This window comes from Monodon monoceros, unplaced genomic scaffold (genome assembly GCF_005190385.1).
Source record: "Monodon monoceros isolate NGI ecotype Baffin Bay Population unplaced genomic scaffold, NGI_Narwhal_1 Super_Scaffold_7, whole genome shotgun sequence".
Classification (NCBI taxonomy): domain Eukaryota; kingdom Metazoa; phylum Chordata; class Mammalia; order Artiodactyla; family Monodontidae; genus Monodon; species Monodon monoceros.
This window is the reverse complement of record NW_021703784.1, coordinates 85,399,845-85,415,968: the sequence shown is the minus strand read 5'-3', so window position 1 is coordinate 85,415,968 and position 16,124 is coordinate 85,399,845. Positions and strand designations below refer to the sequence as shown.

At 37.8% G+C, this 16,124-nt stretch overlaps 1 protein-coding gene across 2 annotated transcripts in view; it reads right to left on the bottom strand.

The window, feature by feature from the left end:
• The window catches only part of CUNH11orf74 (chromosome unknown C11orf74 homolog), a 59,480-nt gene that overhangs the window by 33,345 nt on the left and 10,011 nt on the right, over positions 1 to 16,124 (bottom strand). For both annotated transcript variants that reach the window (XM_029209311.1, XM_029209312.1), the window contains one exon: positions 9,047 to 9,201. In XM_029209311.1, coding sequence (XP_029065144.1) covers positions 9,047 to 9,188 — 142 coding nt within the window. In that variant the 5' untranslated portion in view covers positions 9,189 to 9,201. The remainder of the gene's footprint in view (positions 1 to 9,046; positions 9,202 to 16,124) is intronic.

Sequence of the window (16,124 nt, the reverse complement as noted above, 5' to 3'; positions counted from 1 at the left end):
ATAGATACTACACAATACATACTATACATAATTGGTTTTAACTACTTCAATGAAGAGGTGTGGAAAACTATACTGAAATATATATAATTTTATAAAAATATAAAATACTGTAGATAGTATTTTACATTTTTTATATTGTATAATCAAGATTTCTTTAATATTTAACCTTGATGTTCCTCTTTTAAATAATAAATAGTCCCCATTGTCATAACAGTTGAGTAAATCTTTAAAACTTATCAAGTATCTTCATGTATATTTCATCTGATTCTCTCCATAACCATGAGACACCAAGCAGACAGAATTATCCCTGATTTATAGATTCAGAGAGAGTAAGTGGCAGGACTGCAGTCTCAAAGAGTTAATAAATGCCTGGACCAGGTCTTCTGAACCCTACATTAGAAAAGCATCCTTTCCATTACACTGGTCCTGCCCACAACAAAATAAGAAATATAAGGGCAGTATACTCAATTCTTCATAAAACTAAATTCCTCCAACCTAAGAAATTTCCCTTCACCTTGAGATCATGCCCTTCTGCCTGCCTACACAAAGATGCATCTACTCAACCTATTCATATAGGTTGGAGAAAGCTGGAGTAATTTTCTTCTGTCTCCTTTATAAATAAATGCTTCCTAGAAGTTTTCAAACTCTATGAGGTAGAATAACCTCTTCTATATAAATCTGTAATAATATAGGACTCGTACATTGGCATATAAGAGCAATGCAAGAACAGACTTAAATTATACATGTCTTTCACACTCCCTCGTTTTTTTCAGAGTGCTCCAAGACATCCCTTGAATATAAAAAAACCTTGAAGTAAAAAAAAAGAAAAAGCCTTTAAATCCGCTGTTCTAAGTATTCTTATTACTCTTTTCTTAACTCGTATCAAGTGTTTATTCAATCTAAAATTGAGACTCCAAAACCAAAGGCAATATTCTAGATACTGTTTTATGCATTGACTGAGCAATCAACCTGTAACTGTACGTAGCCTACAGACATATAGATCGCTATTGTGCCTTCACACATCTAGAGCATTTGGAACACCCAGCACACAGAAATAAATAAGAACAACATATTTCTGTCTCATTCATCTTATACTCCCAGATTCTAGCTCAATGCCTGAATTATAGCAGAAATACAGTCAATACAGAAATGACCTCAGCATTAGCAAGAACTGGATTGACACTACAATTAGGGACTAAGCCCAATACCCCGAAATTAGATGACTGGCTATAAGTCACACAAAGCCTAATTTGGAGAAGGTGGAAAAAAAAGAGAAAATGGTACTTGATTCACAATCCCTTTTTTCTAATCAGGGATTCACACGCTACAAAAACTAATACAAAGGTAGGCTAAGTCCGGAAAGAACATGAAAATGGTACAATGGTTCCTCACTGTGCTAAGGGAGCAATGGGCTGCAAAAAGAGTAAGCTAACTAGTGTTCACTTCAATCTATCCCACCTGGAATGAATCCAAATAGGAAGGAAAAAAAGACACAAAAAAATCTCCCACTAGACTGATTGTGGTTGGATTTTCATATAAGGAAGATTATGAGTTTGGTTAAAATAAAGTTTCCTGTTTGTATCCCTTTGTGTTTAGCTGACCATTTCAAAGAAAATATTATTGTTCTATGGCTGAAAGAACATTTTGCTAAAACCATCCAGATGTGAATATGTACCCATTCACTGAATCAAAGGGCACAATCTTATGACCACCTCAGTTTCAAGTCCAGTAATTTACTCTTTTCCATCAAGTATAACAACATATTGACAACAATAAGTAAAAATTAAAGAAAAATGCATATGAAACAAATGTGCATGCACTTAATATTGTTTAAATTGGCTACTTAAAGGTTGATAGTAACCATCTTAAAAGTTTCTTTGGCTACCAGTAATTCTTTGCTTGTGTTTTGGAAAAGTTCAAAATTCCATTTGCCTAAGAAAGTTCACCTAATTTATATGTACATATAAAATATACTATATATGTATATGTGTGTGTATTGAAAAGTTATAAAGAGAGAAATAAAATGATTCATTTATTTGGACATAAGTCAAATTTAAAACTTCACGTAATACCTTATGTGTGTTTTACTGAGAAAACACACTAGAAAAGATATTTATTGCAAGAAAATACGTGTTAAAAACACTGCCGAAAATAAATGTAATGATTGTAATTCAAAATGTTGTAAATACTTAAATACATTTTCTTTCCTTATCCAATCACACCTAAACTACAGCAGAGAAGACAAATGACTATCTATGGACCAAATATTCACGTGTAAAATTAATATGAATTGTAACAACTGCGGCTGAAGATTTACGGTAATATCTCTAAAACAAAATGGCTTGATCAGCTCAAAATCCATCATAATTTGAGAGGGGGAAATTTCCTTCTGCAACTGAACCAGCAGTTTTCTGTGTTTCATAATTTGTCAATTTGTTCCCGAAGAGAAGTGATTTAGTGATGACAAAAGAAATAGAGAAACAAATGAAAATTGCTTAATGACAGTTTGGGGGACAGTTTGGTCCCCCAAAGAGAAAGAACAGGTTAAACAGCTGATGATGCTTCTTCCAAAGGACTCTGCTACAAAGTAGTTCACTTCCTCCAATACTTTTTTCTCCTTCAGTGTTCTATGTGATATTTGATGTTATTCTGTGATAAATAAGTCACATACAGATAGCTACTAAATGTATGACCAATATAAAACCATGAGCTTTTTTTCTTCTCCTTTTAGTCTTTTCAACAATACCAAAAAAAAAAAAAAAAATCAGTCAATAACTGCTTCCTTATTCTCTCCCCTGGGATGCCAGGTTAATTAGGTGGGGTTTGTTTTTTTTTTAATTGCCTAGTTGCTTTTATTACCAAGTCCTCATATGATGCCTTCTACAAATTTCTCTTGAATTTAACATCCCAGTGGTCTATATCTTAAGTTAAAGCAAGTTTACTGCTACTTGCTGTGCTATTTTCAATAATGCACTTTACTGTTAAACTCACATTTGCAAAAGTGCTTCTTCCCAAGTTGCCTTTTTTTAATGTGGCTAACGTAAAAAAGGAAACAGAAAGACACTGCAAATGGCCTGTGAACTAAAAACACCACTCAATATTCAGTAGGGAATTAAATGACTGATAACAACAGCACAGAAAATGTGGCTTAAGTGCCACCTGGAAGCATAAAGCTGGTCAGTTCGTTTCCAACTTCCGCTGGCAGGCAATCTGCCAGTCGCAAGGGTGTCAAAACAATGCTAAGCCCGCTGGTCTCTATCTAATACTAGACAGAAAACAACTGCAAAAGGCTGCACAGCGAGGATTATTTTTTGTTGTTGTGTTTTCTTTATGAGAGAAAGCTGTTTTTATGCTCTACTGAAATTCCTTTTCTACTCTGAAATTGGTAAGAGGGCCAGCTGCTTTCTCTATTTTTCTCTGCGGTATTTTTCTACAGCAGATTTTAAATTCATTCTTCAGATGGGGAAAAGACTCTTTGTCCCTCTTTGGAAGTTTAAAGATGCATTTCTAATGTTCAAATTCAAAATAGCTTTGGGGACCAAAATGATATGTCAACTTCGGAAACATGCTGTTTTATGTGCTGTCACCAGTTTCATTTTTAATTACATTTTTCAGAAGTTGTCAAGTGTGAGTGGTGATATTCCTTTGGCTGAACTGACAACTCAAAATGTATCAGTCCAGAAGTGTAAACCAAGTCCCAGCCCAAGATCCTGAGCTCTTGACAGAACATACACTCAGTAAGGGAAAAAATAAAAGGCTCCTGAAATGAGAACTTTGAACAAGTCACTTGGCCTCAGTGGGCCTCAGGATCTCTAGGTAAAACACTTGTGACTCATCTTGGTTTCTTTTCCCTAATCCTCTGTCAGTCACCTGTTACCAAGTACTGTCACTCTCACTTGCATCGGCCCTATCTCCTTTCCATTTCCTCCTCCACGGCCCTAGTGGAGTCTGTTGCAACCATATATGCATTTCTGCTCAGCCTCCTAGCTAAGCTAGTCTCCCTGACTCTAGTTGCTTCTCTCCTTCTTTGCCTCTATTTTTCAAAATCACTTGCAGTGTGCATGTGTGTGTGTGTGTGTGTGTGTGTGTGTTGAAATTCTACTATGGTTCTCAGTTAGCTAGTATATCAAATCCAAACTCGGGGCATCATGACATCGGGGCATCCTTTGGTGGGCTCTACTTACTGTGCCTAACCATTAAATGTGTATGTTCTTTAGGGTTTGGTCTGAGGCCCTCCTATCTGTGTTTCTGACATCCTTCATTCTCTTATTTTCTTTTTGTTTCATTTATTCAACAAATATTTATTAAGCATTGATTTATTCTACATTACCAAACACTGCTTTAGACACTAGAATAATAATGGTGAACAAAACCCCCAAGCAATCAGCCATCATGGAGCTTACACTCTGGAGAAGTACAGAGCATAAGTGTTTTGGGGTAGCACATCCGTTCCTATGGCTCACATTATCCACATGGCAGTGAATCCCAGACTGCCCGATGCTGTATGGAAGGTAGAAAAGCAAAATGGTTCAGGGTACGGGCTCTGGAGCCACAATGATTAGGCCCATAATCCAATGTCATCACTAACTAGTTACATGACCTTAGGCAATTCTGTGAGGGCTGCCATAACAAAATACCACAGACTAGGTGGCTGAAACAACACAAATGTATTTTCCCACACTTCTGGAGGCTAGAAGTCTGAGATCAAGGTGTAGGCAGGTCTGGTTTCTCCCGAGGCCCCTCACCTTAGCTTGCAAATGGCTGCCTTCTCACTGTGTCCTCCTGTGGTGTTTTCTCTGTGGACAGGCATCCCTGGTGTTTCTTCTTATAAGGACACCAGTCATACTGAATTAGGACCCCACCTTTATGACCTCATTTAATCTTAATTACCTCTTAAAAGGCTCTGTCTCCAAATACAGTTGCCTTACTGGTTAGGGCTGCAACAGATAAATTTTGAAGGGACACAATTTAGTCCATAACAGCAATTTACTTAACCTTAAGCCTTGGTTTCCTCATCTGTAAGTTAAGAATAATAAAAATAAAAATGTAAAAAAGAAATTCACTAGGTAATTACAAAGATTGAGATGACCCAGGTAAAGTGCTAAGCATAATACCTAGTACTTAACAAATGTTAGCTGCTTATCAATAAGAGAAGGTCAAACTCTCTCATGAGTATTAAGATTATTAAAACCTAAGAAAAACTGAAACCTATTCAGAGGTTTTGAAACTAAGAGTTTGGGACAATCAAAGACTAGACCACCACCAGATTATAAAGCCACAGGCATAGCCATTTGTCCAGAACCTTCAGACACACAATGTTCTACCTAAGGGGGAATTTAATTCAAATATTAACAGGTGTGAAGGGAGAAAGGGAGATTGAGATGACAGGATTTTTTCTTTTCAAATACATGTTGAAAGAACAATAAAATGCTAAAAGCACGAAGTATTGAAAGTGAAATGAGGACAGCATAAAGAAAACAAGAAACAAAATTACACATCAAAATCAGAAACAAGATCTTTGATCTCAACATAAGAAAATAGGTTAAAGTAGATAAATATGGCAGTTGAGTAAAAAGCTATTATGGGGTAATATAGAAACAGGTAAATCTGGATTCTAGGGAATCTGGATCCTAGGTATTTTAAGAATGAAATATGAAGTCCTATTTAAGAGTTAATCATAAAATCACAGTAGATTCATTTCAATTTCCAAAGCATTTTAAGCTGAAGTTGGTAAAATTGGCAACCTTAATGGAAATTAATCATTTAACCTGAAGCACAAAATCATAACAATAATGGTGTGTGTGTATGTGTACGTGTGTGTATGTGTGTGTGTGAGACTATGAGTGCTTGAGAACACAAACTATATCTTAATTGTTTTTGAATCCTTAGCATCTAAAACAAGAAACTCAGATCATAACAAGACACAGAGGATTACTGAATGAATAAATGAATGAATGCATTAACAGAAAATCAAGTATAATTATTTATATCTGTGTTTTTGTAACCTAAAAAAAGATGGAAACATAACAGATAAGGAGGAAGCATTTTTCCTTTAGACAAATAGTCTAGTGTAAATTAATTATATTCACAAAGAAACTGAAATACCAAAGATTGAAAGTCAGCCTCTTATCATTATCCACAATAATGTCAAAAATATAATGTCTTCACTGATAATGAACAAAACCAAAATCTGCATGCTGATTTTCTAACACAAATCTTAAACTCGGTCTTACTTTCTTGAACTGATGACACTAATTGAGAATTCGATTATAAATGTCTGCTTAAAACTAATAAGTAATATGTCTCTTTAAACATTTTGACAAAACACTGGAGTTATCATCAACTATGCGCTGTGATTATTAAAACCAGAGCTGCTTTTTAAAAAAACTGCAAGGGCTTCCCTGGTGGCGCAGTGGTTGAGAGTCCGCCTGCCGATGCAGGGGACACGGGTTCGTGCCCCGGTCAGGGAAGATCCCATATGCCGCGGAGCGGCTGGGCCCGTGAGCCATGGCCGCTGAGCCTGCGCGTCCGGAGCCTGTGCTCCGCAATGGGAGAGGCCACAACAGTGAGAGGCCCGCGTACTGGAAAAAAGAAAAAAAAACCCAAAAAACTGCAAAACATGGTCAACATAAATGTACTACAGTTACAGTTATGGTACAATATTAACAGTTTCCAACTGTTTTCCAAGCATCTGAAGCAGTAATGTGAATTTCTTCAATAAGGCTATAGTTTAATTTTTTCCAGGGAAATATTTTTAATATTATTACTGACCCCTTTAACACTCTTGGAAAGAAAATGAATCCCATAAACATTCTGGCATATAACTATTATAAAAATAAATAGAACAAACAGTGGAAATGGTAATGTACTTGAGATACTAAACTTACTAAAGAAATGTACATAAGTATATGTGGTGATAGCCAGTTTAACACAGAAAAGATTCCACTTCATATCAGCAAAACAACCAAATACACTAAGACAAATGAAGGGCCGGAAAGAAGGAGAAAACTTCGAAGAAACAGCTTTCATGTCTTCCGTCAAACAGAACTAACAGACAGAACACACCGACTGATCAATTCTGCTGGCTATCATTCAACTCTTGGGCTTGACCCTAAGTACTATTTGGCTTTTCAGAAGGTATTTAAATGTTTCTGGGGGAAAAAAGGACACTTACTGATTTAAGACATATTTTTCCACTCACAAATCTTTGCTGTAGGAGGAATTTTTTCAGGTCATTAGTTTATAATGTGAACTGGCGCCTAGGGACATTTTGAAAGGGAAAAAACTAGTGTGCTTGGAGATGCAGTTTACATGACTTGTGTCATCATTTATTTCAGCTCAGTTTGGGGCCTAAAACTGAACTCAAAATGAAGTCACCATATCTGCAACAGTTTCTCTCGGCATGGAATGAGCATACAGAAATTTGAAAAAAGAATTAGACCCCTTATCTCAAAAACAAAAACAGCATAACCTCCTTAGAATATCCAAGTCCTTGCAAGGAGTTCTTAGTCTTTCAGAGTACAAAAATAAAGTCCGCCTTACAAATAAATTTCCGAAATAATCTGGATTATCAAAATGCCACGGGCACACTGAAATGCATTAATTCTGCCAGTTTTACCCTTGCTTCCACACCCTACCCCAGCCATTCATACTGCCATGTTTGGCTCTGGAAAACATGGAACTATCATTAGGCTCAGAGAAAGCAAGCATCTTCCTAAATCCATGTGCATAGACCAAAAGATGATTCGGCCATTATCAAGATTAATCTATCATGCCACATATCATGCCAAAATAGATCATTCACAGCCCAAGTTAACAAGAATTTCCTAAATTTCCTGTTTCCCCTAAGTGTAAACAAAATAGATAATGATATTCCCACTACCTGGCACAATAAAAGAATCAGGTTGGAATCACTTTTCCTTTTCTTCCTTATAACTACCCTTCTTTTACATTTCTTAAGGACACATGAACTATAACTTCAAATCATGAAGTCAGGTATCCTGAGACTGTCATGACCAGATGCACGCTGGACTCCGCTTAAGAGCTGAGTCAACAGTCTCCCGAATGTGGATCCCATGACCCAGAAAGGACCAAGGTTGACAGCAACAACTCAATGCCTACAGAAGCCACTTAAGTGAGGGAAGCAGGCAGGGTATACACAGGTTTTTCGAGTGTGTGAGAGCCAGAGAGTGTGTCAAACGACGGAGGTCACATGGCAAGGGCTCCTGAACTCCAGCTGATATTGCCATCAGGGAAATCAGAGGTAACCGACCTTCTCACTTAATCAGAAAAAAAAAGCAAATCAAGTTCTTTATGTAAAATTTCCAACTTATAACTGTTGGCTTAATAAAACAATACTGCACGAGGCAACCAAACACATCCCAAGAAACACACAGCACAGGTTTGGCCTTTAGGGTTTTAGTTATCACTCCGGTCTAAAAGGTTGTTTCCATTCTACAGAAAGCATAGCATCATCATCACCACCACAACAACAACGACAATAATACTAATACCTGGCCTTCATTCAGCATGTGTGTGCTAGCCGCTATGCTAACAGCTTTACATGGATTATCTCAAATAACCGTCATCAACCTTTAAGGTACTATTACTATCCCGTCTTTACTCAGTGACCTCCCTCCAAGGCAGAAAGTGGCTATGGCAGAATCCAAAAGTGTGCAGTGTTACTCCACACCCTACACGATGCTAGATTCCTTCAATGTTTTCAATATGCTTTTAAAAACCTCCACTTTTTTGCACTTGTGTTTCTTCAAAAATAAAACGAAGGGATTATTACTAAATGATTTCTCAAGTCCTCTTTAGTTCTCAAATTCAATGGCTCTGACTCCATAATACAACTCTTGATTGGATAAAAATGTTAGTATTTACATGCAGCAGTTGCAAACGCCCTGATGAGAATTACCTGATCAAAGAGATAGAATGAATGAATGCTCATTCAATAGTCTTTCTGAAAAAGACAGCAAAGACATAAAACTATAATAAAATTCATTGTCTCAACTGCTATACAAAGTTTACTTCTCCATTTTACCTTTTGAAAGATGAGTGAAAGTGCTCAGAAATTCTTCATATGTTTGCTCGTGACAATTCACAAACTTATCCAAGACTTCTTCAATATGCCGATCTTCATCCATCACCTCCAATTCTGGTATCTGGCAGGCATTCCTATTCATGAAGCCACTTTCTCTGTAAGACAAAGAAGAACATGAGCTACAGAGAGTCGTGCGGTACCAGCCTCTCCTAAAAATACTCCAGATGTGTAGGTAGAAGAATTCCAAGGCCCTAAAAGGACAAGTCAAGATAGTTAGCAGAGCAATAAACCCTAGTTCAAGAGACCAGAGTTTTATTCCTATCTCAACTGCTAAACTGTTAACTATCACAATTTTATTTTTGCTTCAGTTCCTCATTTCCATCTTCTGAAGTCACAGGAATATCATCACAGTTACACAATTAGAAACCCAAAATCTTTCAAGGTAAGGTGAACTTCAAAGAATATGTCAAACAACCACCCCTCCAATGACAACAATAGTGGCTAATATTTATTAGTTCCTTTTGAGCACGTATTAGGTAACAGGTGCTATTCCGAGCACTTCATAACAATTCTATCTCAGATCACAGAGCCAGTAGGCAGAAGTGTCAGTTCTAGAAGTGTAATCCTAGAACCCATGCCCTTAAGTACTTCACTATGTTTCTCTAACCATTGCATGACACACACATACCCCTCCATACTACTGTACTATTGCTGCCGAACAGCTGACTTGTCTGTGCTCTAACACATCCAGACACTGGGAACTCTGAATGTTCCAAAGAAGCCTTTGGACAGCTCTATTAAAGCCTCCTTCTAAGACTGAGCCTAAATCTGTCTCCCTGTGCCCTACCCCAACTGGTCCTGAGTCCCTGGATGGGACTGAATAATTTCAATCCTTTTTATCCGTGATATCCTTTCAAATATTTGAACAAGCCTATACTGTCCTTTCTCAATCTTCTCATTTCATTCACTTCATTTCTTTTTCAAAACCCAGTTCAGAATTCAGTTTCTCTTTGAAAGCTTTAGCTTCCCATCTCCCATCATCACAGGAAGAGCAAATCATAATTTCTGTGCTGCCTCTCTATAAGTGGTGTCTACTGTTCCACTTATCACATTGTACTGTAAATAGTTGTATACATTTCTGTGTCCTCTGTTAGACTTAGAGCCCGTGAAAGGCAGGGTCCATGTCTTTTCATAGCTCAGGAGGTGGCATAGAGCTGGCAGTCCATCAGTCTTAAGCTAAAATTATGCATTTGAGCAGGTACTATAGTCAGATATTGCTAGAAGCTGGCAAAAGACTCAACTAAACCTGCCCAATCACTATATCTGTACCTTGTATGACATGGCTTTGGGTCCTTTCACCCTTTTGATCAATCTACCTGGAAAAGATTTCACAGTGCCTGCATCCCTTTAAAATATGCCATCCAGAAATGAAGACAAGACTCCAGGTATGGTCTGGAGACACTGAGATTTGACTAACTCTCATGTTCCAAATGTTACACTCCTGCTTTATACCTGAAGATCACGTTCACATGCTAGTGGCCCCTTCACATTGTCAGCTCATTCATTGACTGCTTCGCTAACTAAATGCTTGTCAGCTAAGACACAACGTCTCAATCCCTGCAGAGTTTGAACTTTGTTTTTAGTTGTGATATTTCATCTTGTTAAATTCCATTCATTCTGTGTGAAATATGATTCTTACACAGCTTTGAGAAAAAATGACTATCTACACAAAGCAGAAGAATAATGACAGCCTAAGCACCCAGTGTAATTCATGGGGGATAATAAAAAGGAGGGGTTCTCTGATACTGTATAGACACCATGGTTCTTCTATTTTTCCAAAACAAGAGTGAAAATCTGGTGTCTGTTATTAACTTTATTTGGTATTTACCAAAAAGCTCAGAAAAAAAAAATAAAACAAAAATGTATTCATAAGATGATACCCAAAGTCACCTAGTGGCAAGACCTGACCTGAATTAATATGAAAGTGTTTATGACTTTTATTTATTCTGTTTAGATAGTATAACTATTCATATGCTTCCCTGAAAAAATACTAATGGGCTTGCTTTTGAGGTGCTTTCCTGATCCCACTGGAGATTTTCTGTAATACATGGCCTTTACCCTGATTACCTTTCTAAACTTCTGAATTCTGAAAGACATCTGACCCCAAGGGTTTTAAACTGGAATTGCGAAGCTATAAGAACCTCCCAGGATTGCTATGAGGATTAGATGAATATACATGGGACCTCAAGAAATGTTAGCCGTGACGACGATGATGATAATGGATCAGTCTTAGTATTCTGTCCTTTGTCTACATGAAGACATGTTTTGACTGTGACCCCTTTGACTTTTAAGGTACTAATATTACCCAAAGATCAATCAAGAGAATTCGTGATGCATTACAACCCTAGATAAAACATGGTATTGTAGAAGTCCAAGTGAAAATAAAAAGTGTAGCTATGTGCCAACCCAAAATGAAAGAAACCGTTTCAAGCTATTTGTACCTGAAAATTAGATATAGGAAAAAGCACCAGTTACAGTGTATGCAAATTTACCTATAATACTGCCAGGCTTCAGCAACCCATAGTTTAATATATTACGCTTGCAGTTGCTAAATAACAAATAATGATAAATTCAAAGGTGGCTATTATTTTACTATCAGTAGGACACGTACTTAATTACAAAAACTCCTGCTCTTCCAGAAGTGCATCCCAGCAAGATTCCAACACTGTATTATACCAATCTCTTTCTCAAGGCTTCTCAGGTAATCTACTTCTACAGGCAAAATATCAAACAGAAGCAGCCAGGTTGTATTTTATATTGCTGTAAATGCCTTCTCGTGGATGCTTTAAGGGTGATAATAGAAATTCCTTTAAACTTCCTTTGCAATTCTCAGATTGGTGTATTTTGAGTATTTAGCCTTAACACATCTCAGTTTTACTAAACGGCAAACAATCAACAGGCTGTACACAGCACAAATTCAAAATCTTTCAATGCCTTTAATTTTATTCATGTGGTTACCAGAATACAGGAGAGGTTATGTTTTTACTGACTTTTTAAAGACTTTTGGAAAATCCAGTTTTACAAGCTGTCATTGTTTAGAGAGTTTAACAGATATCCACCTTCAAATTTAGAACTTTCCTTATCTATAAAAATATAAATAACCTCATGTTAAAAGTCCCCAGAGACTGACAGAACAGATAATCATTTACCAGACAGTCAAGTGGTTTATGCAAATCCTAGTGGTTTTCTAGAAGGAAGCAATGCTTTTTCAGTTACCGTTCACATTAGTTTGTGTTTTTACCATAAAGTACTTTTCTAAAACAGAAAAAGGAAGAGAGAGAGAGACATACATGCTTGGACAACAAGATTCTTTGTTTTGGTTTGGTGTTTTGTTTTAAGGCTTAAAGCTCCACATAAAAGACCCAGAGCATATTGTGATGATAATTAAAACTAAACGTATAACAACACCCACTGGTAAATCAGAAGTAACACTTTCACAGTCACAGCACCCAGAAGAACCACTGGGAGGATGTATTGCTCTGCTTGGACTACTGAACTTCACAGGGAGACCACAAGCTTCCTTAGGAACACGGCTCTCTTCTTACTGAGTCACTGGGAGCTAGCAAGAAAGTCACATAACCTTCCTGGAGTCCCCTTTCTTACTAACAAATAACGAAACTAACGACCACTCAAGCCGGTTAGTGTCACCTGCTCTCTGAAAGGACATGTAACTAGATGAGGCTGGTACTGAACCCAAGTTTGACTGCTCACTGCTGGAAAGACCAATACTTGAGAGACAAGTGTTGGTGAAAACGGAGAAGTTGCTTTATTCAGGAGCTGATGCCATGGCTATAATTCCCCACTGTCAACCCTTCATTCCATTGCTATGGAATAGCAGGGACGTCTGTCTTTTGTAACTTTTTCTAGGGGAGAGGAAAAGCAATGGTTGCAACATTGTATTATGTACTCAGAGCCTCCGTGATGGTTTAGGAGTTTCAGTTTTTAATTGATCCTCCGGTGTCATCAAGTTCAGGTCCACTTGGGGCCAGCTGGTTGAACCCACAGGACATTATCTCAACAGTTTGGGGTCATAAATCAAGAAATTGGTTTAAGATAACAATCATGAAAAAAATTAAGTTGGGCTTGTTCTTCCTTTGTTTGTACATTCCCTCACTTCCCTAGTTAGTAGCTGTTTGAATCTGCTCTTTGGAACTCAGTGAAGATCTAGGAGACTAGGGCCTTTTTACAAACAAGAGGCAGGCAGAGGACATGGGGTGGGGAAGGGGGTGTCTGTCCCAGGAAGGTCCCTGTAAAGGGTACCTGCTCCTCTACAGACATTATTATAAAATTTGGTATGTGGAATTATCACCATTGCTGTAGCATATCTTTTTTTTTTTTCTTGCGGTACACGGGCCTCTCACTGTTGTGGCCTCTCCCGTTGCGGAGCACAGGCTCTGGATGCGCAGGCTCAGCGGCCATGGCTCACGGACCCAGCCGCTCTGCGGCATGTGGGATCTTCCCGGACCGGGGCACGAACCCGTGTCCCCTGCATCGGCAGGCAGACTCTCAACCACTGTCCCACCAGGGCAGCCCTCTGTAGCATATCTTTGATGCTTATCTTCAGGTCCCTGCTTCATGAGACTTAGCTAAACAAAACACAACTGTCAGAGACAGCGTGATAAGCCTTAAGAAACAAGTCACCCTGAGCTAGTGTCCTCTCAAAGTACGTAACCTGCTTTCTAACAGCACAGAAAGGTGTACGTCTGCAAAAACGTTTGTGTTTTTTTAAATTGTGAGGTTTACCACTGATGTTTGAAAGTAATAAATAATAACACATTTTTAAAGAGTTGTGCAGGGGCTATCAAAGCCCAAATTCTCATAGTTCTTCTTAATAAGAAGCTCCTGCTGTGTGAAACATAAAATGGGATATTTTAAAAAGAATTCATCTAGCCTGAGGAATGAAACCATCAACCTTGAGACTTCAAAGGCTAGGTCTCCTTTTATACTTTGGAAAATGGACAAATCTCAAAAGACCAAATTATACTGTACGGGTATAGATTTATTGACATGATAGAAGAGACCCGGTGTGAACTGATGGCTTCTGCCTTGACTGAACAACAACTATTTTGCATCCTATAATACTTTTTATGTCGCTTAGATCATATTAAGGAATACAAAATCCAAGGACAGAAATTGCCAAAGATTCTCAGAGTTGAGAGAAACCTAAAGGTCATCTAGTCCAATCACAGAGAACAAATAAAGGAATGTGGTAAAGAAACTGTAAGTGAGGTTTTTGTCAACTAATGACTCTATTGATGAGCAGTATTATGTGGTTCTCGTATCATAAACAGTAATGAGATGTTCTTGATTATGACATTTAAGGCATACACGAAGTCATCAGGAACTTAAACAGCAGGCAGCAATCTCACCCTGGTTGGATGTATCCATGCATCTGACTACAAGCACACATTCTGTACCCCAATAACATACAAAACATCTTGAGACAAAGCACACACACACACAGACACATATGCATACATACCATTGTTTTAGACATCTACCAGTAGAAACAAGAAAACAAAGGAAAAGAGGAAGGCATAAATACAAAACACCTTAAAAACAGAAGAGGATCTAAAGTCCTTTACAGTTTATCAGGATGAGATAAAGACATACATTCTAGCATCTAAGAATACACAGCATTCCAATTTATAAGCTTCTCCCAACAAGCCTTTTTTAATACGTTAAAAAGCATGGAATTCTCCATTATCACCGAAAAAGTTGACAGTATAAGCCTCTGGACTTCCATATAAACTCCCCTAGGTACAAGCCTCTGCAGTGAATATTATGGAAAGCATTTGTGGGAGGCAGGAGAGGCTTGGGGCTGAACGTTGATTACAAAGCTTTAGAAGACAGAAGTTGTGTATTGTCATCTGTGCAGAGGTCTCAGAAGTACGCATGTCTTTGTTTTACTCTTTCCTTGACAAAAGATCTCACCTTAAGGAAAAGAGAAAGAGAAGACACCCAGTAAAAGTTTACCAAGAAATGTTGGAACTCAGGCGTGTTGATTGTTTTCCTCTTGCAGAAAGCTCTGGAGGATGGGAATAATACTGATCTATAAAATTACATGTTTAAGCAGAAACTTTCCTCTTGAAAAATTTGCTTCCCCCCTTTCCTGATCATCCATCCAAGTTACTGCAACGGGGTTTCTTGAGGCTATCATTCATTAAGCCCTGTTGTTCATCAGCAGATTGTATAAAATCAATTTTATTTCCCCAAAATATACTCTTCCTCCAAGCTGTTTAAGTCAACCCAGAAACGTCTGCATTGACTCACTGAGGCAGGTCAACTATTAGACTGTTTTCAACTACACAGTTATTAATTCCATAAACAAAAATGCAAACAGTTAAGCATTCAGAACTGCCTCTCCCTGCTCACTCCCTATTGTTTTTTTAAAAAGCAAATTACCTGTGGACATGGAAGCTGAAGGATATACCCATAAGACAAATTTCAGAAAATCCATTGTTTTTGAAAGCAGAAAGATACCTTTTCACTACCATTTTTTGTTTCTTAATTTGCTTTTTTGAAAAATTTAAGAGTCGTGTAATCACAAGTCAATACCCTACCTTCACCCCCTAACAAAACTCCTACAAGCATATTAACTGACCTCTAGACTAATACATTTTATCAAGAAAAATGTACAATACACACACTTCAATCTTATTCAAAACTGATCTCCTAGCCTCAGAAATGTGATCAACTACCTCAGTGAGTTACAGACAGTAACAGTGTTTTTCAGTGCACATTTTTTCAAGGCCCCTGATAAAGCTGTGAATCCATAAGGCAGTAGAGTTTCTAAGTTAACTTTAGAGCTCTATAATCACGCAATAAGATTTCAGTCATAAAAGATTTATTAGCTCAATTGTAATCCCACCTTCCCATGGGACGCAATGTCCCATTATTGCTCATTTTATCTGTACTGCATAACTACTGTGGCACAAAGGCATCTACTCTCAATTAAAATCATCCCTTTTTCTCCAGCTCCGGAGCCTGTCGGCCACATGCACAGTGCACAGCACTT